The sequence below is a fragment of the Hyperolius riggenbachi genome, chromosome 11 (genome assembly GCF_040937935.1).
Source record: "Hyperolius riggenbachi isolate aHypRig1 chromosome 11, aHypRig1.pri, whole genome shotgun sequence".
NCBI classification, from domain to species: domain Eukaryota; kingdom Metazoa; phylum Chordata; class Amphibia; order Anura; family Hyperoliidae; genus Hyperolius; species Hyperolius riggenbachi.
The window spans coordinates 225908060-225935202 of NC_090656.1; the positions used below are offsets into that span (position 1 = coordinate 225908060).

The following is a 27143-nucleotide window of genomic DNA, read 5'->3' on the forward strand; positions in this document are numbered from 1 at the left end:
TGGGGTCCCTGTCACTCACTATCTAACGGGGGTCCCTGTCACTCACTACCTAACTGGAGGCGCCTGTCACTCACTATCGAACCTGGGGGGCGCCTGTCACTCACTAGCTAACCTGGGGGTCCCTGTCACTCACTACCTAACCTGGGGGGCGCCTGTCACTACCTAAACTGGGGGGCTTCTGTCGCTACCTAAACTGGGGGACTCCTGGCGCTACCTTAACTAGGGGGCACCTGTCACTACCTAAACTATCCAGGCCAGCCAGCCCAGTATCACCACCAGCCAACCAGCCCAGAATCACTGTCAAAAAGGCCACAGCATCACCACCAGTCAGGCCAGCATTTACTTCAACAGCCCAGCATTACCCCCAGCCAGGTCACAGCATCACTGCCAGCCAACCCAGCCACAGCATTGGCCACAGCATCACTGCCAGGACTTTCAGCCCACACATCATCACTAATCCAGCCTAAAACAGTATTGCCAGGCACAGCAGCCAGTATAGGAGAATTCAAAAGCCAGGTGAGAGGTGTCTACCATATTAAGGGGGCATTCTGCCTATTTATGTGAAATGCTGTCTATTTATGTGCCTTATGACTGCTGAATTTGTCTTGTTGGGGGCCTCATAATTTGTTGGGAGCCTCATGATTGCTGAATTTGTCTTGTTGGGGGCCTCACGATTGCTGAATTTGTCATGTTGGGGGGCCTCACGATTGCTGAATTCGTCATGTTGGGGGCCTCACGATTGCTGAATTTGTCTTGTTGGGGGCCTCATGATTGCTGAATTTGTCTTGATAGGGGCCTCATGATTGTTGAATTTGTCTTGTTGGGGGTCACATGATTGCTAACTGCGAGACTATGGGAAAAGCTGAATCCTCATCATATGAGACAATAGCATTAAACCTACTTTTTTAGCTTTTTAAAACAGAAAATAAAACTGGGAGGTTCTAAAAAAATTGAATACATTTTTCAGGAGTAGGATGGATGAAATTGTTTATCTTCACAGTTATTTTCAACTTGGATTTTCCATAATGTTCATGTATGAGTTAAAACGTTTGTACAGTATTTAGTTTAAATTGCTGTTGCCACTTAGCGATAGATAAGTGACTTTTGGGTTGCAGTTTGGGCACTCGGCCTCCAAAAGGTTTGCCACCACTGTCCTAATCTAATGTCCCACCATTGCTAGGTTCATGTAAATTTGTCTCCACCCGTACCACACCCACATTCTGGTCCATGGCCGACCCATTTTTCGGTGACCTCATATTTTTCGGCGTGCTAGCTGCAGTGTGCTGAATTCTGCTGCCTACAGTATGTACAGTATACGCTGTTCTCTAGTGCCTGCACTGTGTGCTGATTTACCTCCAGTGTGTACAGTGTAAGGTGTTACTCTGTGCCTTTACTGATTGTAAACCAGCTGTATTGTATGCTGATCCCTGCTACTTTCAGTATGTACAGTATTAGCTGTAAAGCCTGGTACACACATACAATTTTGATTAGCCAATTTTAGCTCTGTTCATCCAATTCATTGTCTGTTGGCCCACTTACGCATGCGGGTGGTAAAATTGGTCAGTGATTGACCAATCAACATTGTATGTGCGTATACATCTTTGATCTATGCCTATACTGATTGTAAATTATCTAAATAAAGGACAGTGGGCTCCATCCAATATTTCGATGAGCAGGCCTGTTATCTGTAGCTTACACCGCTGCTAAGTTCATGTACATTTAGCCCCACCCATGGCCACGCCCACTCACCTCATGGCCACACCCATTTTTTGCTCCCCACCTAGTGCCCACAGGTGCCCCCGATCTCCAAGGACCCTAGAAACGCCCCTGAGTGAGACAGTGGAGAAATGACAGACACATTGGAGAGATGGAATATAAATCTGCAGCTGATCAGTGTAACAGGAGATAATCACATAATAATGTAATGAGAGCCTTGATGTCGGAGGTGTTGAGGCAGACGTATCATCTAGCGTCTCTCAGGCACTTCCTCATTGGTTGCCACAGTTTTTGAAAGATAAAACTAAAAATGTATCAGAGTCCTTTGGGTAAAATAATGTCAGAGTACAAGAGAAATTCTTCATCCATCCCAGAATCCTTCACATCGGCAGGTCGGTGTGCAGGGCTCTCCTTACAAGACTTTGGCAGAGAGGTAAGCCAATAGTGAACCAGCCAAAACAATCCAGCCAGCAGCTGCAAAGAGTAAAACACAAAGTGAAAATTTGTTTTATAACCTGTGAATTAAATGGGAGTGAGGACAGAATATCCCTAATAAAAAGCAGATGTTTAATTAGAGCGCCACCTGCTGGTCTGACTGGTGATCTTTGTAAGGCTGAAATAGGTCAGGTTTTACAGTTGTAAAGAAAACATAAGCAGGTTCCCTTGACAGCAATGTATCTGTAATCAGTGATTTGACAAGGAGACTGTTTCTTATTATTTTCTGCAACAGGGACACAAGATGATATCTGTGCACATAACCAGAGCCAGAGCATCCATAAGGCAATTCTAGGCAGTTGCCTAGGGCCAGCAGAGAGTCAAGGGGCCTGGTGGATGCTAACCCCCACCAAATCTTACTAAAAAAAAGCTAGATGACCATCAGTTGGGGTCAAAAACTGCAATCTGGACACCAGCAGAAAAGGCAATAAACACACAAACGTTTATCTGTACAATCTCACAAATGTGTGCGTGTGTGTATGTGTACATACATAAATATATATATATATATATATATATATATATATATATATATATATATATATATATATATATATAGTCATTTTTGTTGTTGTTTTATGTGTGCAGGATAATAAAATGACTAATGTATCTGTACAGCGATTGATCTCCCAGCACTAATAGGACCCTGGTCAGATTGTTTACATGAAGTTACCAGAAAGGGAGATTTTCTCCAGGAACATCACTGCACGTCAGGAGAAATTAACATTTTTGTGAAAGTGCAAGTTTGTAAAAAATCATACACAAAAAGAGGATTTCTGCAATTTTCCCTAATAATATTATTACTAATATGACCAGAGACAACAATAACAGCTAATAGCAGCTGATACAGTTGTTACTAGGGCCAGAATTAAGCCAAGGCTGTTTAGGCCATGGCTTAGGGCACGGCTTTTCAATCTTTTCACTAATTGTACCACTTTTATCATCTGAAAATGTACAAGTACCACCCGTGTGCCTGTGTAGTAGAGCGCACCCAATCATGCTCGGCTGTTTCCACCAGAATTTAAGCAGAGAGCTGCTACTGCGTATGCAGGTATGTTGACAAGGAGATCTTTGGGTGTCCTATCACTGGATCCCCTCTACTGTGGAGGAATGGGGAAGCCCCTTTAGCCCCCGAGGTCCTCACTGTGCTGCCCTGCAGCAGAATAGTTCAGACCTCAGATCAGCAGTAACCCGACTGACACTATGCACCTTTTACCTGGCTGTCTATTCACGACTGATCTGAGGTCTGAAGTATGCCACAGGGCAGCACAGTGAGGAGTGAGCGTGGAGGAGCTAAACTTTGTGGAGGCAAGATGGGACCAGGACAAGTGGCAGGCAAACCTGAGGTGTACCACCTGTCCAACAGCAATGTACCACTGGTGGTACGCGTACCACAGGTTGAAAAGCCCTGGCCTAGGGCACCATGGAATAAAGGGTGGGTGGCAGCAAGCTATACTGAAATTGGGGAGGGTAATCAGGCTATTTATACTGGACGGAGGGGGGTCATTAGGCTATCTATCTGAAAGGGGGTGGAAGGGTCATCTGGATTCTTATACTGAAGGGAAGAAGGGTAATCTAAACTGTAAGGAGGGGGGGGGTTATCTGGCTGCCTATACTAGAGAAAAGGGTCAATGGGCTGCCTATACTGGAGGGAGGGGGAGGGGTCATGTAGCTACCTACAATGGAGGGGGGAGGGGACATCTGGTTGCCTATACTAGAGGGAAGGGTCAATGGGCTGCCTATACTGGAGGGAGGGGTCATGTAGCTACCTACAATGGAGGGGGGAGGGGTCATCTGGCTACCTCCAACCCATGCAGTCTGGTATTGGCAAGGTAGGCAGTGCATGCATGAGTGGGGTACTGCCGCTCATACAATACCAGCTCACATAGTTCAGTTACCCTTGTCTAGTGTTAGGGACAAACAGCTCATCCCACTGAATGTTGCCTGGAGAAGGGTGGTAGGCTTATGCTGGAATCTGTAAGCCCCTTCTAATGAGTCGGTGCCAGATACCCCGCTTGAAGTTTTATGAGCAGCCACCATCATCATAATCCACTGACTGAAGCCCCCCACTCCCTGATTTCAAGAGTATCTAGAAACTATCCCCACAAGTGGAAATTCCACGGGCCCTATCACTAGAACTCACTTACCCCCCCCCCCCCCTTCTATAAACATGACCAGGCTCCAGTGCGTTTCAATGGAGATGGTTAGAGAAGAGAGACCATCGTGTGGGGTGATAATAGTCTGTTGTCTGTATGCATGTTTTGCATAAGGTGAAATTATAACAATCAAGCAGAATCTGTCTTATAATTTCATACCTGTGTGATGTCCGGCACTGCTGGCATCAATGAAGTCTGAAAGAGAAAAGCTAAATATTACTGGAATTCTCATCACAGATTGTATATTCCAGGCATTACCTAACACAGGGGAAACATCCAATATTAACATGAACCTGAAGTGACCTGATGAGATAAACGTGCATGTACTGTCCCAATCCTGCATAGACTTAGTCTGCCTTCCTTTACCTTCACCATATGGGTTATTAAACCAGAGCTATAAGTCACAGTTCCCCAGGGGAGGGGGTGCAGCATTATTCTTACAGATAACTAACCTGAGGTCATAAATCGAGTATATTTGAAATCGGCGCCGGTAGACTTGGGCGCAGGATACAGCGGTTTATAGCTGATCCTGCTTCTGCACAAGTCCGGGCCGATTTAATTACTATTCCCCCTCCAGGCCGCCATGGATAGTGGGGGAATGAAATAATTCGGCTTCCAGCGATTGCTGGAGGCCGAATTATTATGTTTTTAAGCAACTTCGGCTCTGTCTTCTGACGGAGCCGACGTTACTCACTGAGCGCTTCAATAGGAGTGATTCCTATTGAAGTCTATGGAGGCGCCGGCTGCGCCCAAATCTAGCAGCGCTGAAAAGCACTGCTCCGCATAAATCTCCTGTGTGACAGAGAAACGCTCTTCTGACTGCAGGAAACAGATCACACGCTCAAGATGTGCCTGTATGGAAGCTAAATTACATTAACCTTTATACTGTCTTAAGTACATGAAAATGACAAAATGTTTGTTTTCAGGAAGGCAAAAGGGAGAGGTGAGAAGTAGAGATTTCCTGAACGGTTTGCCGGCGAACAGTTCCAGGCGAACTTCGGGTGGTTCGCCTTCGCAGAGAACCGGGAACCTTTTTTCAAAAAAGTTTGGTTCGCCCATAGACTTTAATGGCGCCGACTTTAGCGGTTTAGCAAAGTCCCTTTACATAGTAAAAACACCAAAATTGTTGGGAATGTTAAGTGGAATAGTGGGAACAAGAGGGAAATTTTTTTTTTCAAAAAGACCATATACTTTTTAAGAAAATCAATTTTAAAGTTTCAAAGTCAAATGAGCCGATTCATAAAAAAAAGAACTGATTCATTAAAGAGTAACTGTTAGCCCCAAAAATGAAATTTAAATCTCTATTGCAATGTTTTATTTACTTTTTAAGTGAGCCAAAAAGGCAATGCAGAAGTTAAAAATCAATCAAATTTTTTTACTATGTAGCCTTTTCCCCAAGCTCCGGACGCAAAGCCGCATATCAGATACTGCTGAGCATGCAGAGCATGCCTATGTCTGCCCGACCCCCCTCTCCCCCCCAAGACCAGGTGCCGATATATTCTCACCCCAAACAGCTGACCGCTATGACACAGAGAGAGAGTGGGAGCACTTCCAGCGCCGCCACCGCAGAGCAGCCGCCGCTGTGCACCAGGCACGGCGGCGGCTGCTCTGCGGTGGCGGCGCTGGAAGTGCTCCCGCTCTCTCTCCGTGTCAGAGAGTCCATGGTATGGAGAGCTTGGCCTCTCCATACCATGGACCATGCGGGCTGGTATAGCTCAGGGTGCGAAGCCCCAGTTGGCCGGGGCTCCGCATTCTGGCTATCCCAGCCTGCATGGGGGACAAGGGTTTACAGAGGCTCGGGAGTAGGGACCCCACTCCATTTTATTTTCAGATTTCCCACACACAGCACATAAAAATAATAAAAAAGAAATAACATTTTTTTTTTAAAGGACTTCCGAGGCCACAAATGTGAAAAAAAGTTAAATACCTTTTCATAATCCAGATCCATTGAGGACGCCATCCGCGCCCTCCCGTTCATTCCGCCATGGCTCCCGCACTAATAACGGCCCTGGTCGAGTCCCGACACCTCTAAATGGGTCGGGTTCTCATTCCCCCTGAAAATGGGCACCGCAGATTGCCGCGGTTGCACAGTCCGCATAGACGCGATTACGGCTGCGCAGCTCTAGGACCTCCTCCCGGTGCGTCCGATGTATGCACGCATATTGATGACGCGGCGGAAGGAGGTCCTAGAGCTCCGCTGCCGCAATCGCGCCTATGTGGACTGCACAGCAGCGGCAATCTGTGACGGCCATATTGAGGGAGGAATGCGAACCCAGCCAGTTCGGAGGGGTCAGGAGTCGGGACCCGACCGGGGCCGGTATTACTGCGGGAGCCATGGGGGAATGAACGGGAGGGCGCGTATGGTGTCCTCCATGGATTTGGATTATGAAAAGGTATTTAACTTTTTTCATATTTGTGGCCTCGGAAGTCCATTAAATATTGTTTCCTGCTATCTTTTTAACATATCCTGCAAATTTGGTGTTGCTAGGATGTAAGGGGCCTTTGCTATTAACTGCTAAAGTCGGCGGGTGATGATAACCAACCAGAATTATAGGGGTGCAAAAGTGCTGAATTCTGCCATAGGCTTCCATTAGGCTCCCTATTTCACTTTCAAAAATCTCAAATCTTTTCAAAGGGTGATGGCTCAGCAGTGGCAAATTTTCTAGCATTGTAGGAACTCTTAGGGGGATCATAACTGGTGAGTTTCGGGCCCCTAGGCCAAAGAGGTCATAGCATAGGGTCACAAAAACCTGTTTATTTGGGCACTGTCAATGGTGGAGATTCTTACGAACATAAATCGCAGCCATGGCCGTTAGCAACGTCTGAATCTCACGACATAAATGTGAGGTTTACATTAATATAGATATACCTAACTGTAGAATCCTCCTTGTATAACGAGACAGGTTCTCTTAAGTTTCTGTTATAATAGGAAAATAGACAGAAATCTGTTTCTCTCTAGCAGCAGCTCAGAGCAATAGAAACTAGATAAGGGGAGTCTAATGATTTCAAAGTTTAATTTCCTCTCTCTATCTTAATAAATCAGCTGACTAAAACCAGATAATAAAGGAATTAGGACATGTCAGATAGATATGTATGTTTCTGCAGTGTTTAGCAAAATTATTAGCTGACAGGTATGAAAGTCAGAAATAGGAACCAATCACGCCATATTGTAATTATTAACTTAATGACATAATGCTTTATGTGACTATAATGCTATAAAAACTTGAAGTCTTTCATTATTAAACTAAGAAGATCTGGTTTGCAAACATGTAGCTGGTGTCCGTGTGATCTTCTTCCTAAGGGTCTAAAATTCGGAGTCCGTTAGCCAACGTATGAGTAGAGGTGTTTGGCCTCACTTTAAATTTATATTACAGGTCTTAGACTTCACAGTCTCATGCAGGTAGAAGGCATATTGTTATACTTTTACTCCAAAGTTGGGTTCCCTACATCCCTGCGAACCAGAGTTACAGGGGTGCAAAAGTGGTAAAATCCCCCTTAGGCTTTCATTAGGCCCCTATTTCACTTTCCAAAATCTCAAATCTTTTCAAAGGGCAATGGCTCAGCAGTGGCAAAACTCACCAGTCATGATCCCCCTAAGAGTCCCTACAATGCTAAAAAATTTGCCACTGCTGAGCCATAGCCATTGCCCTTTGAAAAGATTTGAGATTTTTGAAAGTGAAATAGGGAGCCCAATGAAAGCCTATGGGGGATTTTACCACTTTTGCACCCCTGTAACTCTGGTTCGCAGGGATGTAGGGAACCCAACTTTGGAATCCAAGTCTAACAATATGTCTTCTACCTGCATGAGACCATGGCTGCAATTTATGTTCGTCAGAATCTCCACCATTGTGTTGTGTGAACATTTGCATGTGAGTGTGCGAAGGGTTAATAGATTTTTGCTGTTTTCTAGCCACACCCCCTTCAGCACCTCCCTTTCCCTAATAATTTATTTAATGTCCTAACTAGAGGCGATGTGCCTGGATATATGTATGTTTATTCTTATCATTGACCCCTGTGGCTAGGGTCCAATTCGGTGCACTCCCCCTTCCCCTGTATGTTTGTCAGCATGCAGACAGCTTATGCTGGTGTATGCGCATTGTGCACATGGACACATAACATTAGCTCCCTTGTGCGATTGGTAAGATGCACTGTCTTTCCCAGGAGAGGAAGTTAGGACGTGTGCTCCTAATCCATTGATAGGTTTGATGCAATGAATGTGTTTGCATGTCTGCACTATGCATGTTACAGGGCCAGAGTTAGGACACCTATGTTTACCTGGGTACTTCTGTGCAGTATAGGTGATTAAGCATAAGAATGCATTCTTCTGTGAACTAAAACCCTGGCTTTTAATTTAGCTGTAGGGATAACAGTTGTGCCTGGATGAGTGAATCTGTGAATGCAATTGTGTGAACATTTGCATGTGAGTGTGCGAAGGGTTAATAGATTTTTGCTGTTTTCTAGCCACACCCCCTTCAGCACCTCCCTTTCCCTAATAATTTATTTAATGTCCTAACTAGAGGCGATGTGCCTGGATATATGTATGTTTATTCTTATCATTGACCCCTGTGGCTAGGGTCCAATTCGGTGCACTCCCCCTTCCCCTGTATGTTTGTCAGCATGCAGACAGCTTATGCTGGTGTATGCGCATTGTGCACATGGACACATAACATTAGCTCCCTTGTGCGATTAGTAAGATGCACTGTCTTTCCCAGGAGAGGAAGTTAGGACGTGTGCTCCTAATCCATTGATAGGTTTGATGCAATGAATGTGTTTGCATGTCTGCACTATGCATGTTACAGGGCCAGAGTTAGGACACCTATGTTTACCTGGGTACTTCTGCGCAGTATAGGTGATTAAGCATAAGAATGCATTCTTCTGTGAACTAAAACCCTGGCTTTTAATTTAGCTGTAGGGATAACAGTTGTGCCTGGATGAGTGAATCTGTGAATGCAATTGTGTGAACATTTGCATGTGAGTGTGCGAAGGGTTAATAGATTTTTGCTGTTTTCTAGCCACACCCCCTTCAGCACCTCCCTTTCCCTAATAATTTATTTAATGTCCTAACTAGAGGCGATGTGCCTGGATATATGTATGTTTATTCTTATCATTGACCCCTGTGGCTAGGGTCCAATTCGGTGCACTCCCCCTTCCCCTGTATGTTTGTCAGCATGCAGACAGCTTATGCTGGTGTATGCGCATTGTGCACATGGACACATAACATTAGCTCCCTTGTGCGATTGGTAAGATGCACTGTCTTTCCCAGGAGAGGAAGTTAGGACGTGTGCTCCTAATCCATTGATAGGTTTGATGCAATGAATGTGTTTGCATGTCTGCACTATGCATGTTACAGGGCCAGAGTTAGGACACCTATGTTTACCTGGGTACTTCTGCGCAGTATAGGTGATTAAGCATAAGAATGCATTCTTCTGTGAACTAAAACCCTGGCTTTTAATTTAGCTGTAGGGATAACAGTTGTGCCTGGATGAGTGAATCTGTGAATGCAATTGTGTGAACATTTGCATGTGAGTGTGCGAAGGGTTAATAGATTTTTGCTGTTTTCTAGCCACACCCCCTTCAGCACCTCCCTTTCCCTAATAATTTATTTAATGTCCTAACTAGAGGCGATGTGCCTGGATATATGTATGTTTATTCTTATCATTGACCCCTGTGGCTAGGGTCCAATTCGGTGCACTCCCCCTTCCCCTGTATGTTTGTCAGCATGCAGACAGCTTATGCTGGTGTATGCGCATTGTGCACATGGACACATAACATTAGCTCCCTTGTGCGATTGGTAAGATGCACTGTCTTTCCCAGGAGAGGAAGTTAGGACGTGTGCTCCTAATCCATTGATAGGTTTGATGCAATGAATGTGTTTGCATGTCTGCACTATGCATGTTACAGGGCCAGAGTTAGGACACCTATGTTTACCTGGGTACTTCTGCGCAGTATAGGTGATTAAGCATAAGAATGCATTCTTCTGTGAACTAAAACCCTGGCTTTTAATTTAGCTGTAGGGATAACAGTTGTGCCTGGATGAGTGAATCTGTGAATGCAATTGTGTGAACATTTGCATGTGAGTGTGCGAAGGGTTAATAGATTTTTGCTGTTTTCTAGCCACACCCCCTTCAGCACCTCCCTTTCCCTAATAATTTATTTAATGTCCTAACTAGAGGCGATGTGCCTGGATATATGTATGTTTATTCTTATCATTGACCCCTGTGGCTAGGGTCCAATTCGGTGCACTCCCCCTTCCCCTGTATGTTTGTCAGCATGCAGACAGCTTATGCTGGTGTATGCGCATTGTGCACATGGACACATAACATTAGCTCCCTTGTGCGATTGGTAAGATGCACTGTCTTTCCCAGGAGAGGAAGTTAGGACGTGTGCTCCTAATCCATTGATAGGTTTGATGCAATGAATGTGTTTGCATGTCTGCACTATGCATGTTACAGGGCCAGAGTTAGGACACCTATGTTTACCTGGGTACTTCTGCGCAGTATAGGTGATTAAGCATAAGAATGCATTCTTCTGTGAACTAAAACCCTGGCTTTTAATTTAGCTGTAGGGATAACAGTTGTGCCTGGATGAGTGAATCTGTGAATGCAATTGTGTGAACATTTGCATGTGAGTGTGCGAAGGGTTAATAGATTTTTGCTGTTTTCTAGCCACACCCCCTTCAGCACCTCCCTTTCCCTAATAATTTATTTAATGTCCTAACTAGAGGCGATGTGCCTGGATATATGTATGTTTATTCTTATCATTGACCCCTGTGGCTAGGGTCCAATTCGGTGCACTCCCCCTTCCCCTGTATGTTTGTCAGCATGCAGACAGCTTATGCTGGTGTATGCGCATTGTGCACATGGACACATAACATTAGCTCCCTTGTGCGATTGGTAAGATGCACTGTCTTTCCCAGGAGAGGAAGTTAGGACGTGTGCTCCTAATCCATTGATAGGTTTGATGCAATGAATGTGTTTGCATGTCTGCACTATGCATGTTACAGGGCCAGAGTTAGGACACCTATGTTTACCAGGGTACTTCTGCGCAGTATTGGTGATTAAGCATAAGAATGCATTCTTCTGTGAACTAAAACCCTGGCTTTTAATTTAGCTGTAGGGATAACAGTTGTGCCTGGATGAGTGAATCTGTGAATGCAATTGTGTGAACATTTGCATGTGAGTGTGCGAAGGGTTAATAGATTTTTGCTGTTTTCTAGCCACACCCCCTTCAGCACCTCCCTTTCCCTAATAATTTATTTAATGTCCTAACTAGAGGCGATGTGCCTGGATATATGTATGTTTATTCTTATCATTGACCCCTGTGGCTAGGGTCCAATTCGGTGCACTCCCCCTTCCCCTGTATGTTTGTCAGCATGCAGACAGCTTATGCTGGTGTATGCGCATTGTGCACATGGACACATAACATTAGCTCCCTTGTGCGATTGGTAAGATGCACTGTCTTTCCCAGGAGAGGAAGTTAGGACGTGTGCTCCTAATCCATTGATAGGTTTGATGCAATGAATGTGTTTGCATGTCTGCACTATGCATGTTACAGGGCCAGAGTTAGGACACCTATGTTTACCTGGGTACTTCTGCGCAGTATAGGTGATTAAGCATAAGAATGCATTCTTCTGTGAACTAAAACCCTGGCTTTTAATTTAGCTGTAGGGATAACAGTTGTGCCTGGATGAGTGAATCTGTGAATGCAATTGTGTGAACATTTGCATGTGAGTGTGCGAAGGGTTAATAGATTTTTGCTGTTTTCTAGCCACACCCCCTTCAGCACCTCCCTTTCCCTAATAATTTATTTAATGTCCTAACTAGAGGCGATGTGCCTGGATATATGTATGTTTATTCTTATCATTGACCCCTGTGGCTAGGGTCCAATTCGGTGCACTCCCCCTTCCCCTGTATGTTTGTCAGCATGCAGACAGCTTATGCTGGTGTATGCGCATTGTGCACATGGACACATAACATTAGCTCCCTTGTGCGATTGGTAAGATGCACTGTCTTTCCCAGGAGAGGAAGTTAGGACGTGTGCTCCTAATCCATTGATAGGTTTGATGCAATGAATGTGTTTGCATGTCTGCACTATGCATGTTACAGGGCCAGAGTTAGGACACCTATGTTTACCTGGGTACTTCTGCGCAGTATAGGTGATTAAGCATAAGAATGCATTCTTCTGTGAACTAAAACCCTGGCTTTTAATTTAGCTGTAGGGATAACAGTTGTGCCTGGATGAGTGAATCTGTGAATGCAATTGTGTGAACATTTGCATGTGAGTGTGCGAAGGGTTAATAGATTTTTGCTGTTTTCTAGCCACACCCCCTTCAGCACCTCCCTTTCCCTAATAATTTATTTAATGTCCTAACTAGAGGCGATGTGCCTGGATATATGTATGTTTATTCTTATCATTGACCCCTGTGGCTAGGGTCCAATTCGGTGCACTCCCCCTTCCCCTGTATGTTTGTCAGCATGCAGACAGCTTATGCTGGTGTATGCGCATTGTGCACATGGACACATAACATTAGCTCCCTTGTGCGATTGGTAAGATGCACTGTCTTTCCCAGGAGAGGAAGTTAGGACGTGTGCTCCTAATCCATTGATAGGTTTGATGCAATGAATGTGTTTGCATGTCTGCACTATGCATGTTACAGGGCCAGAGTTAGGACACCTATGTTTACCTGGGTACTTCTGCGCAGTATAGGTGATTAAGCATAAGAATGCATTCTTCTGTGAACTAAAACCCTGGCTTTTAATTTAGCTGTAGGGATAACAGTTGTGCCTGGATGAGTGAATCTGTGAATGCAATTGTGTGAACATTTGCATGTGAGTGTGCGAAGGGTTAATAGATTTTTGCTGTTTTCTAGCCACACCCCCTTCAGCACCTCCCTTTCCCTAATAATTTATTTAATGTCCTAACTAGAGGCGATGTGCCTGGATATATGTATGTTTATTCTTATCATTGACCCCTGTGGCTAGGGTCCAATTCGGTGCACTCCCCCTTCCCCTGTATGTTTGTCAGCATGCAGACAGCTTATGCTGGTGTATGCGCATTGTGCACATGGACACATAACATTAGCTCCCTTGTGCGATTGGTAAGATGCACTGTCTTTCCCAGGAGAGGAAGTTAGGACGTGTGCTCCTAATCCATTGATAGGTTTGATGCAATGAATGTGTTTGCATGTCTGCACTATGCATGTTACAGGGCCAGAGTTAGGACACCTATGTTTACCTGGGTACTTCTGCGCAGTATAGGTGATTAAGCATAAGAATGCATTCTTCTGTGAACTAAAACCCTGGCTTTTAATTTAGCTGTAGGGATAACAGTTGTGCCTGGATGAGTGAATCTGTGAATGCAATTGTGTGAACATTTGCATGTGAGTGTGCGAAGGGTTAATAGATTTTTGCTGTTTTCTAGCCACACCCCCTTCAGCACCTCCCTTTCCCTAATAATTTATTTAATGTCCTAACTAGAGGCGATGTGCCTGGATATATGTATGTTTATTCTTATCATTGACCCCTGTGGCTAGGGTCCAATTCGGTGCACTCCCCCTTCCCCTGTATGTTTGTCAGCATGCAGACAGCTTATGCTGGTGTATGCGCATTGTGCACATGGACACATAACATTAGCTCCCTTGTGCGATTGGTAAGATGCACTGTCTTTCCCAGGAGAGGAAGTTAGGACGTGTGCTCCTAATCCATTGATAGGTTTGATGCAATGAATGTGTTTGCATGTCTGCACTATGCATGTTACAGGGCCAGAGTTAGGACACCTATGTTTACCTGGGTACTTCTGCGCAGTATAGGTGATTAAGCATAAGAATGCATTCTTCTGTGAACTAAAACCCTGGCTTTTAATTTAGCTGTAGGGATAACAGTTGTGCCTGGATGAGTGAATCTGTGAATGCAATTGTGTGAACATTTGCATGTGAGTGTGCGAAGGGTTAATAGATTTTTGCTGTTTTCTAGCCACACCCCCTTCAGCACCTCCCTTTCCCTAATAATTTATTTAATGTCCTAACTAGAGGCGATGTGCCTGGATATATGTATGTTTATTCTTATCATTGACCCCTGTGGCTAGGGTCCAATTCGGTGCACTCCCCCTTCCCCTGTATGTTTGTCAGCATGCAGACAGCTTATGCTGGTGTATGCGCATTGTGCACATGGACACATAACATTAGCTCCCTTGTGCGATTGGTAAGATGCACTGTCTTTCCCAGGAGAGGAAGTTAGGACGTGTGCTCCTAATCCATTGATAGGTTTGATGCAATGAATGTGTTTGCATGTCTGCACTATGCATGTTACAGGGCCAGAGTTAGGACACCTATGTTTACCTGGGTACTTCTGCGCAGTATAGGTGATTAAGCATAAGAATGCATTCTTCTGTGAACTAAAACCCTGGCTTTTAATTTAGCTGTAGGGATAACAGTTGTGCCTGGATGAGTGAATCTGTGAATGCAATTGTGTGAACATTTGCATGTGAGTGTGCGAAGGGTTAATAGATTTTTGCTGTTTTCTAGCCACACCCCCTTCAGCACCTCCCTTTCCCTAATAATTTATTTAATGTCCTAACTAGAGGCGATGTGCCTGGATATATGTATGTTTATTCTTATCATTGACCCCTGTGGCTAGGGTCCAATTCGGTGCACTCCCCCTTCCCCTGTATGTTTGTCAGCATGCAGACAGCTTATGCTGGTGTATGCGCATTGTGCACATGGACACATAACATTAGCTCCCTTGTGCGATTGGTAAGATGCACTGTCTTTCCCAGGAGAGGAAGTTAGGACGTGTGCTCCTAATCCATTGATAGGTTTGATGCAATGAATGTGTTTGCATGTCTGCACTATGCATGTTACAGGGCCAGAGTTAGGACACCTATGTTTACCTGGGTACTTCTGCGCAGTATAGGTGATTAAGCATAAGAATGCATTCTTCTGTGAACTAAAACCCTGGCTTTTAATTTAGCTGTAGGGATAACAGTTGTGCCTGGATGAGTGAATCTGTGAATGCAATTGTGTGAACATTTGCATGTGAGTGTGCGAAGGGTTAATAGATTTTTGCTGTTTTCTAGCCACACCCCCTTCAGCACCTCCCTTTCCCTAATAATTTATTTAATGTCCTAACTAGTGTTGGGCGAACAGTGTTCGCCACTGTTCGGGTTCTGCAGAACATCACCCTGTTCGGGTGATGTTCGAGTTCGGCCGAACACCTGACGGTGCTCGGCCAAACCGTTCGGCCATATGGCCGAACTAAGAGCGCATGGCCGAACGTTCCCCGAACGTTCGGCTAGCGCTGTGATTGGCCGAACGGGTCACGTGGTTCGGACCCGAACGCGCTCTGATTGGCCGAACGGTCACGTGGTTCGGGTAAATAAATACCCGAACCACGTCATATCTCCGCCATTTGTCTGTGGGTTTAGCTTTGGGTAGGCAGGCAGGGTAGTTCGCGCTCCAGCCACGCTAGCCAGGGTCCCCCCTGTCATTGTGTCACTGCTGGGAACAGTAGTACACCGCTTGCTCAGCCACACTATATAGCATTCTGTTTACTGCCACTCTGTGTACCTCGCTCAGCCACACTATATAGCATTCTGTTTACTGCCACTCTGTGTCTGCTGGGAATAGTAGTACACCGCTTGCTCAGCCACACTATATAGCATTCTGTTTACTGCCACTCTGTGTACCTCGCTCAGCCACACTATATAGCATTCTGTTTACTGCCACTCTGTGTCTGCTGGGAATAGTGGTACACCGCTCGCTCAGCCACACTATATAGCATTCTGTTCACTGTTCTGTGTCTGCTTGGAATAGTGGTACACCGCTCGCTCAGCCACACTATATAGCATTCTGTTTACTGTTCTGTGTCTGCTGGGAATAGTGGTACACCGCTCGCTCAGCCACACTATATAGCATTCTGTTTACTGTTCTGTGTCTGCTGGGAATAGTGGTACACCGCTCGCTCAGCCACACTATATAGCATTCTGTGCACTGTTCTGTGTCTGCTGGGAATAGTGGTACACCGCTCGCTCAGCCACACTATATAGCATTCTGTTCACTGTTCTGTGTCTGCTGGGAATAGTGGTACACCGCTCGCTCAGCCACACTATATAGCATTCTGTTTACTGTTCTGTGTCTGCTGGGAATAGTGGTACACCGCTCGCTCATCCACACTATATAGCATTCTGTTCACTGTTCTGTGTCTGCTGGGAATAGTGGTACACCGCCCGCTCAGCCACACTATATAGCATTCTGTTCACTGTTCTGTGTCTGCTGGGAATAGTGGTACACCGCTCGCTCAGCCACACTATATAGCATTCTGTTCACTGTTCTGTGTCTGCTGGGAACAGTAGTACACCGCTCGCTCAGCCAGAGTATATAGCATTGTGTTTACTGCCACTCTGTGTACACCGCTCAGCCAGACTATATACCATTGTTTACTGACACTCTGTGTACACCGCTCAGCCAGACTATATACCATTGTTTACTGACACTCTGTGTACACCGCTCAGCCAGACTATATACCATTGTTTACTGCCACTCTGATTCTGCTGGGAACAGTAGTACACCGCTCGCTCAGCCAGACTATATAGCATTGTGTTTACTGCCACTCTGTGTACACCGCTCAGCCAGACTATATACCATTGTTTACTGACACTCTGTGTACACCGCTCAGCCAGACTATATACCATTGTTTACTGAAACTCTGTGTACACCGCTCAGCCAGACTATATACCATTGTTTACTGACACTCTGATTCTGCTGGGAACAGTAGTACACCGCTCGCTCAGCCAGACTATATACCATTGTTTACTGACACTATATAGCAGACTATATAGCATTGTGTGTACACCGCTCAGCCAGACTATATACCATTGTTTACTGACACTCTGTGTACACCGCTCAGCCAGACTATATACCATTGTTTACTGCCACTCTGATTCTGCTGGGAACAGTAGTACACCGCTCGCTCAGCCAGACTATATACCATTGTTTACTGACACTCTGTGTACACCGCTCAGCCAGACTATATACCATTGTTTACTGCCACTCTGATTCTGCTGGGAACAGTAGTACACCGCTCGCTCAGCCAGACTATATACCATTGTTTACTGACACTATATAGCAGACTATATAGCATTGTGTGTACACCGCTCAGCCAGACTATATACCATTGTTTACTGACACTCTGTGTACACCGCTCAGCCAGACTATATACCATTGTTTACTGCCACTCTGATTCTGCTGGGAACAGTAGTACACCGCTCGCTCAGCCAGACTATATACCATTGTTTACTGACACTCTGTGTACACCGCTCAGCCAGACTATATACCATTGTTTACTGCCACTCTGATTCTGCTGGGAACAGTAGTACACCGCTCGCTCAGCCAGACTATATAGCATTGTGTTTACTGCCACTCTGTGTACACCGCTCAGCCACACTATATAGCATTGCGTACTCTGCCAGTCAGTGTGTATATTGCTGGGATCAGTAATACTCCACTCACCGTCAACCACTATATGAGCTCAACATGAGTTCCCCAGAGACCTCCGCTGTGAGCAGCACTCCCAACAACAGCAACAGCCAACGCCCCACGCAAGCTATAACATCCACCCCAGCAGCCAGTGGTCAGCAGCAGCCCTCCCCGGAGGAGAACGTTGTGTCCATCAGTCCGTCGCCAGAGCGATTAATGAGGGCTGCCATTGAGGAGATGATGGGGCCTGATGTGGAGGAGGAGGTCTGGCTCAGGCCAGCATCCCAAGTTAATGTTGAGGACGATGAGGGGTCTGTGTCTGGGGATGTTGGGGTGGCAGAGGTGGTGGGTGGGTCAGACTCAGGAGAAGAGTTGTATGATGAGGATGATGATCGGGACCATCTGTATGTGCCTCAGAGTCCGACCCCGGAAAACATGTTGTATCGTGTGTTTAGGTACTAAAATCTGCGTTCCCTCCCAGTAGTGTTGGGCGAACAGTGTTTGCCACTGTTCGGGTTCTGCAGAACATCACCCTGTTCGGGGTGACTATATAGCAGACTATATAGCATTGTGTTTAATGCCACTCTGTGTACACGGCTCAGCCACACTATATAGCATTGTGTTTACTTCCACTCTGTGTCTGCTGGGAACAGTAGTACACCGCTCACCCGCCACTGTATAGCATTGTGCTCTGTGTCACTGCTGACAATAGTGGTACACCGCTCACCCACCACTGTATAGCATTTCTGTACTGCCACTGTACTGCTGCCAGTCAGCGTGTACTTTAAGGATAAGTGAAATGAGGAAGAAATCCGGTGAAAGAGGGAGGGGCAAGGGAAGAGGTGTTTCCCCTGACGGTTCACGTACAGGCCACAGGGGAGCACCCAAGAAAACCCACTCAATACTGCCCATGTTGTCCAGGACAACAACCCTCACAGATCCAAAAGAACAGGACCAGATAATTACTTGGATGACCTCTCAAGCGTCCAGCAGTGGGTTAAGCAGCACCAGCACATCACGCACGAGGTCCGAGTCCTCAGCCAGTTAAAGTCTGGGCTTTCTTTGAAGACTGCACTGAGGATGTTACCATGGCGATTTGCAAGGTGTGCAAGACCCGCCTGAGCAGGGGGAAAAGTATTAACAACCTCTCCACCACCAGCATGAGCCGCCACATTCTATCCAAACATCCCACTCTGTGGGCAAACGCGGCAGGACAGGGTACCACCAGCAACACTGCCTCCCTTGGGTTCACCAGACTCACCACCAGACCCGCCTCAGCAGCAGCAGTAGCCCAGCCATTGCGTGGTTCACAACATTCACAAACATCAGACGATGCTGACACTGTCACTTTCCGGACTAGTGCTCTTGAGGTCTCCCAGTGTTCATCAAACACAACAACCAACAGCCCTTCGGTGTGCAGCGCTACGGTTGAGTTGTCTGTCTCTGAGATGTTTGAGCACAAGAGGAAATTGCCAGCAAATGACCCCCGGGCCGTGGCAGTAACAGCCAGCCAGCATAGCCAAGCTTCTGGCCTGCGAAATGCTGCCATATCGAGTGGTGGAGACAAACAGCTTCAAGGGCATGATGTCAGTGGCCATCCCACGTTACGTTGTTCCCAGCCGCTACCACTTTGCGCGCTCTGCAGTGCCTGAGTTGCATGAGCACGTGGTCAGCTAAATAACCCGAAGCTTGAAGAATGCCGTTGCCTGCAAGGTTCACCTCACCACTGACACCTGGACGAGTGCGTTCGGCCAGGGTCGATACATCTCCCTTACCGCGCACTGGGTGAACCTTGTGGAGCCTGGCAGCGATTCCTCACCTGCTACGGCGCGGGTGTTGCCCACGCCGCAAACAGCTGGATAACAACAGCAGCACCTACCTCTCTGACTCCTTCTCCTCCAACGCATCTCAAAGCTGTACCTCATCCGGAAATGCTAACCCAGCACCAGCAGCAGTAGGATCGTGGAAGCAGTGCAGCACAGCTGTTGGCATGCGTCAGCAAGCGTTGCTGAAGCTGATCTGCCTTGGGGATAAGCAGCACACAGGGGAGGAAATTTGGAGGGGAATAAAGGAACAGACGGATTTGTGGCTGGCACCGCTGGACCTGAAACCGGGCATGAAGCTAGACACCTGGCACGAACTGGCAATGTACGCAATAGAGGTGCTGGCTTGCCCGGCAGCCAGCGTTATGTCGGAACGCTGTTTCAGTGCTGCCGGAGGCATCATCACAGATCGGCGTATCCGCCTCTCCACAGAAAATGCAGACCGTCTGACTCAAATTAAAATGAATCAATCCTGGATTGGAAACGACTACGCAACACTCCTGGACCCCAACCAAGTAACATGACCGATGAACATCTGGGATGGTTTAGCGTTTCCGGTCCCTGTTTATTGAACCTCTCATCTGTATTACATTTATGACTGCATGGCGGCAAAAAGCATTGCTGCTATATCCGCACGCTTTTTGTCCTCATGCAAGGCCTGGGTTGTTGTGTCTCACAAAGCGTGGCCTTCTCCTCCTGCGCCTCCTCCTGTTCCATCACGTGTGCTGCTGCTGCTGCTGCTGCTGCTGCTGCTGGGTTACCGTTGCCGGTCCCTGTTTATGGAACCTCTTATCTTTATTACATTTATGACTACATGGCGGTACAAAGCATGCTATCCGCACGCTTTTTGTCCTCATGCAAGGCCTGGGTTGTTGTGTCTCACAAAGCGTGGCCTTCTCCTCCTGCGCCTCCTCCTGTTCCATCACGTGTGCTGCTGCTGCTGCTGCTGGGTTACCGTTGCCGGTCCCTGTTTATGGAACCTCTTATCTTTATTACATTTATGACTACATGGCGGTACAAAGCATGCTATCCGCACGCTTTTTGTCCTCATGCAAGGCCTGGGTTGTTGTGTCTCACAAAGCGTGGCCTTCTCCTCCTGCGCCTCCTCCTGTTCCATCACGTGTGCTGCTGCTGCTGCTGCTGCTGGGTTAGCGTTGCCGCGTGGTCCCTGTTTATTGAACCTCTTATCTTTATTACATTTATGACTACATGGCGGTACAAAGCATGCTATCCGCACGCTTTTTGTCCTCATGCAAGGCCTGGGTTGTTGTGTCTCACAAAGCGTGGCCTTCTCCTCCTGCGCCTCCTCCTGTTCCATCACGTGTGCTGCTGCTGGGTTAGCGTTGCCGCGTGGTCCCTGTTTATTGAACCACTTATCTTTATTACATTTATGACTGCATGGTGGTACAAAGCATGCTATCCGCACGCTTCTTGTCCTCATGCAAGGCCTGGGTTGTTGTGTCTCAAAGCGTGGCCTTCTCCTCCTGCGCCACCCTCCTCCTGTTCCATCACGTGTGCTGCTGCTGGGTTAGCATTACCGGTCCCTTTTCCTGGAACCTCTTATATGTATTACATTTATGACTGCATGCCGACAAAAAGCATGTTACCTGTGCAAAGAAAACAGACATTTCCCGCATTTAAAAGACAGTTTTCCCTTTGAAACTTTAAAATCGATTTTCTCAAAAACTATAAGCTCTTTTTGCTAAATTTTTTTTTCCTCTTGTACCCACTCCCAAGGTGCACATACCCTGTAAATTTGGGGTATGTAGCATGTAAGGAGGCTTTACAAACCACAAAAGTTCGGGTCCCCATTGACTTCCATTATGTTCGGAGTTCGGGTCGAACACCCGAACATCGCGGCCATGTTCGGCCTGTTCGGCCCGAACCCGAACATCTAGATGTTCGCCCAACACTAGTCCTAACTAGAGGCGATGTGCCTGGATATATGTATGTTGAGACTTCACAATTTGGCGCCTGAACAGGGACCGAGCAGATAATATTCACCTAGGATCGTCTGAGGTGTGAGATAGCAGGACAACAGCTGCCTAGTGGAAGATCTGTCAACTTGGTAAGAACCGCTTGACTTAGCTCCTATATATATCTTTGTCTCCTCTCTCTCACAGCCTCTTGTGGTCTGGGTGAGTATTAATGCCTTGCAAAAACTGAACCTTGGCTACTTGGATGTATTTGTCTTGTCTGTGGTGCTTGTTTTTATGTAATCTAACATTGTATTTGGGGTTTATTAACGGTCATTCTGAAAATGCATGTGTAATACCTTACAGTGCAGTGTTGATGTAATTTGTAGCTGTAACTTTGTTGTTTATGCATGTCTTTTCAAAAAAGGTTGTAAAGTGTTATAAATAGATCATAGACAGGTTGCTGCGGTTTAGCTTTGTTGATTTAATCAGTGACTGTATTGAGGTGGCATTAGGAAGTGGTTTTTACGCAAATTCTAGACCATAATATATGTCAATAATATAAGACTGTGTATAAACGCTGCGTAGCAGTGTTTCACTCGTCACGTCTGCCAAAGCTTTCTGTTTCAGTTCAGTCTATATTAGTTAATAATTAACAGGCCTCTGCTGCTAGAGAGAATATCTCTCTCATTAACCGGCCTGAGATAAGAGGTAAACCTACAGGTCAAAGGGCCCCTGGTTTGTAAGTTTTCCTCGCTGTGTAAAAGCTTCGTTGCTAACACAGAAATTAACTCTTTGTAGACTGAACTAGCAGATAGCTTGGGAACATATTGCATCATATCTTCTGGTCTAAATATATTGCAGGTAGAGGGCTAGGAACGTTGTGTTTATAGGCATTTGAGAAGTTACGTTTGCTAGGTAGCATAAGGGTGTCTGATAAAAAGGTGTCTAGAGGTTTTATCTCATGTATTTGTAGTAAGTGGTTGGCCAACTTGTGATACAAAGTGCACTTTTTAAAGTAGTAAGTGTGTAAGCTAAAGATGGGAAATAATGTATCTACCCCTCTTGGCTCGAATCAAGCAGGTCTTGATCCTAAACCTCCTGGTAAGACAGCAGTTGAGTGGATGACAGACACCCATGGTACGTGGGCTACAGCCCCGTTTAAAAGTATTTGCAAGAAAACTAAAATGCCAGATGGTGGAAGATTAGATTATGACTTTTGGAAGGATTTTATAGCCAGGCATCAGAAGTGGCTAGAAAGGAAACAGCTAATTACTCAGATTAAATTGTGGATGACAGAATCTCAGAAAAAGCCAGAACAGGTTGTAGAATGTTTCTATGTATAGGTATGCCCCTAGGAGGCGACTGCCTGCTGGGTGGCCAGATGAAAGCATCAAGGTGTAAGGTGTTGGAGCTGGAGCAGCTACGTCTAGGGGTGCAACAACATCTGCTGGTAGTGCAGCCTTGAAAAGGGAAGGTTTGAAAAGGAGCAAAGACTGTCTATGGAGAGGCAATACGGCAGCAAGTATCATATTTGTTGAAGCAATAAGCATTTAAAGGAAGAGACAAATAGAGGGATAGTACAGTGACTAAGCAGCATAGAGGATTGTTGGTGAATATACATAAATACAAGTGTTAAAGCATCACCTGCACATCAGAAGTGGTATTACATTTACATTTCAGTTTGCTATGTTATCATCTCTAGCAAAAAAAAAAAAAAGTTAACAAGGTTTCAATACTGTCTGCCATGTGTAACATTTCTTAGTCACTGCATTCCACAAGGAGCAAACCGTCTAACAGCAGACAGGAGGGTATCCAATGTTAAAAATTACCCAATGCCAACATCTGTCAGGAAGTTAAGGACATTTCTGGGTTTAGTAAGTTACTGCAGGGATTGGATTCCCAATGCATCCCAGCTGATGACACCTTTGTATGAGAGTGTCTCCAGGGAACCATTTGTAATCACTGAACCAGGCATAGCATCTTTTGAGGCCTTAAAACAAGCCATAGTCACAGCACCAGTGTTGGGGCTGCCTGACTACAAAAAAGAATTTTTCCTTTTCTGCCATGAGAGCAAAGGACATGCAACAGGAGTACTCACTCAAATGCATGGCTCCAAGCAGAGGCCTGTGGCCTATTTTTCAGCCAAACCTGATCCAGTGATTCAAGGGTCCCCTGGATGTGTCAGGAGTGTAGCAGCTTGTGCCCTCATGCTTACCAAGTCGGCTGACTTGGTGCTAGGACATACTCTTAATCTGTTAACACCCCACAGTGTACTTGAAATCCTAAACAGGGTACAAACTAAGCATTTGTCAATGGCAAGGTTAACAAAATATGAGGTTGCATTGCTTACACCAGAAAACCTAAAATTAAAAAGATGTAACACCCTAAATCCAGCTACACTCTTACCAAATGAGGAAACTGAACTGATAGAGGAACATGATTGTCTGGAGTTAATGGACATGGAAACTATCCAAACCTCTAATGTCCAAGATACACTTTTGCAAAATCCAGATTTTGAATTCTTTGTTGATGGTTCTAGGTACTACACTGAGGATGGTAAGCCACACACTGGTTATGCTGTTGTAACACTGGAGGAAACAGTGGTACAGAAATCTTTACCTCCAAATAAATCAGCCCAAAAAAGCTGAGCTTTATGCTCTCATTGAAGCCTGTACTCTGGCCACAGGTAAGACTGCCAATGTCTTTACAGATAGCAGGTATGGAGTTTCCATATCACACGACTACGGTCCGATTTGGAGGTCCAGGAACTTTATGACGGCTGCAGGTAAACCAATTAAAAATGCTGATCTAGTAAGTAACTTGTTTGAGGCTCTCCAGTTACCATCCAGGGTAGCCATATTAAAAGTACAAGCACACACAAAAGAGCAGTCAAAGGAAGCTAAAGGTAATCGAAGAGCAGACGTCTCTGCCAAAGCCGCAGCTCTCACCCCCCTGTCGGAAGTTGCACTGTTCAATATCTCAGAGATTCCACCTGTACCAGTGGATGTGGAGATGCTGAAAACTCTACAAAGACAAGAAGCTACCAGTCACAAAGCTGCATGGAGTAGTAAGGGGGCACAGCAAGAAGAAGATGGAGTGTGGAGGGCAGGATCTTTGTTCTGTCTTCCTAGATCTCTATACCCAATGATGGCTGCTCTAACACATGGTCCAACTCACATGGGTAAGAATAATATGGTTGCTCTGGTAGGTAAATACTGGATAGCACCTGGGTTCAGCTCCGTTGCTGCCCGAGTCACAGCAAATTGTGAGATCTGCATACGACATAATATTGGACAAGTAGTGAAGGTAAGGCAAAGGCATATGCCTAGGCCAGAGTACCTGTTGCAAAAGTTACAAATTGACCTCATATAGCTACCAAATGTGGGAGGGTATGAGTTTGCCCTGCTTTGTGTTGATGTCTTTTCAGGATTAGCCTGAGTGTTGGCCAGTAATCAAAGCAAATGCTAAAACATGAAAAAGCAAAAACAAAGCCCTAACAGAGGTAATATGCAGATATTCACTGCCGGAGGTAATTATCAGTGAACAAGGTTCTCATTTCACAGGACAGGTGGTACAGGAAATAATGCAGGCTATGGGTATCACACAGGCTTTCTATACTCCTTATCATTCACAATAGTAGTGGGAAAGCAGAAAGACTAAATTGTGCAATTAAAACAAGGGAAGGAAAATGTGTGAAGACACAGGTAAGCTGTGGACAGAATGTTTACCTATCGTCCTGTATAGCGTAAGAACTACCCCAATGAAACACAGACTTAGGTTAAGTCCATATGAAATCTTGTTTGACAGGTACCTAGAACAGAATAAATTTGCCTCAGCAAATCCAATCATTTCATTCAAATCTAGCAGAATATGTCATTACCATACAGAACCATTTAGCTGAGACTCATACAAATTATTTCTCCTTGTGACAGCTACTTCAGTAAAACTTGAGGAATTCATTAACTGGACTCACGTCAGTCATTGTAAGAAAGTGACCAAAGACAACAATGGTTAAACTGATAGGCTTACACATTGTGTTATTTGTGTATTTTGTCAATGTATTTCAGGTTCAAGACTTGTTCTGGGAAGAACCAAACCTGTATATGATGCTGCAAAGGAGAGTGGCATTAGCTGAGAATAAAACAAAATGTTGGGTATGTGGTATGAGGCCAAAGGATTCAAAGGGGTTGCCACTAATAGCCATCCCCATAACAAATGAAGCATGAAGTAAAGAGGACATTTTAGGACAAAACCATACTGCAGATAGAGCCAGAGCTGTCTGGAGAACCCCTGTGTTAAAACCAATGCCTGATTCAAAGTCCACAGTATGCATAGATATAGCAAGATCTCTTGAGACACCTCTAGTATCCCTAGGTAGACTGCCCAAATCATATTGCAATAACGCCACATATAACTTTACTATGCTCTGGAAAAATGTAAGCATAAATGATATAGGTACTGATGCATGGTCCCTAGGAATAGCCTTACTTATGCTCCTAGGGGGTAACACTGGTTATATGAATTTTCCCTCAGATCAAGGTATTAATAAAACTTTATGTAATTTTACTCATCTAGATGCTATCCGGATCCCAGAGTGTGCAAACTTATTAGGAATAGAGTTTGCTATGATAGGAGCAGGAGCACATGTTAATGTATCAAAGGAAATGTTTTCACGAGGTATAATCTCATTGCAACCACCCTATTACTTTGTTTGTGGACGCTGGGCTTATGCCTGGCTGCCAAGAGGAAGCTATGGTCAATGTACTGTAGCCACCTTAGCTCCAGGAGTAGCTGTTGTAGAAGAAAAAGCTATAACTGCAAAGAAATATTTATTGCCCCATCACAATCTATATAAAAGGAGTCTGTTTACCGCCAATGATTATGCATGGGCCTTTTTCCCTACATGGACAGGTTGGGGGATGCAAATGATGATAAGATTAAATAACTACTCTGGACTAATTGACAATATGTTTAATGAGACCATTGCAGCGGTCACTGCTAACACAGTTGAAATAGCCCAAGTACGCAAGTTGTCACTACAAGAAAAATTGGCCTTAGATTATATATTAGCGGCCCAGGGGGGGATGTGCATGGTGGTCCAGGATGATTGCTGTACGTGGATTGACGACAGTGGCGACATTGTCCTCAACCACTTACAAAAAGTAAAAGAGTTGCAAAACACCGCTAGGGAAATAGGCAATGAGGGATGGAATCCTTTTAAAGGTACAAATATAGGGAATTTATTTGGTTCAATTGGAGGGTTCTTTAAACAAATAGTTGCCTATCTGGTGATGTTCCTGCTCACAGTTCTGATGTTTTACCTTTGCTATAGATTCATTATGTGTTTCATTAGCAGGTGCACTCGCACATCTGAAGCTCACATCTACTTAGTTCAACGAAGAAGCTCCTATGATGAAATATCTACCCAGGGGTATGAAAATTGCGCGACATCGTCGGTCTAACTATTAGATCCTGTGCCTGAAGGCCAATTGGCTATCAGGGTTGGTACGCTTGTCACTGTTGCGCTTAACGTGCGGTGACCGTGCCTTGAACGCGCTTGTCA

The 27143-nt window shown here is 45.4% G+C and overlaps 1 protein-coding gene across 1 annotated transcript in view; it reads right to left on the reverse strand.

Annotated features, from left to right (window-relative positions):
* Positions 1-2032: 2032 nt before the first annotated feature.
* LOC137538168 (pancreatic secretory granule membrane major glycoprotein GP2-like) overlaps positions 2033-27143 on the reverse strand; it is a 169926-nt gene continuing 144815 nt past the window's right edge. The window contains exons 9-10 of the mRNA XM_068260193.1: positions 4527-4562; positions 2033-2190 (exon numbers count right to left, since the gene is read on the reverse strand). Coding sequence (XP_068116294.1) covers positions 2129-2190; positions 4527-4562 — 98 coding nt within the window. The 3' untranslated portion in view covers positions 2033-2128. The remainder of the gene's footprint in view (positions 2191-4526; positions 4563-27143) is intronic.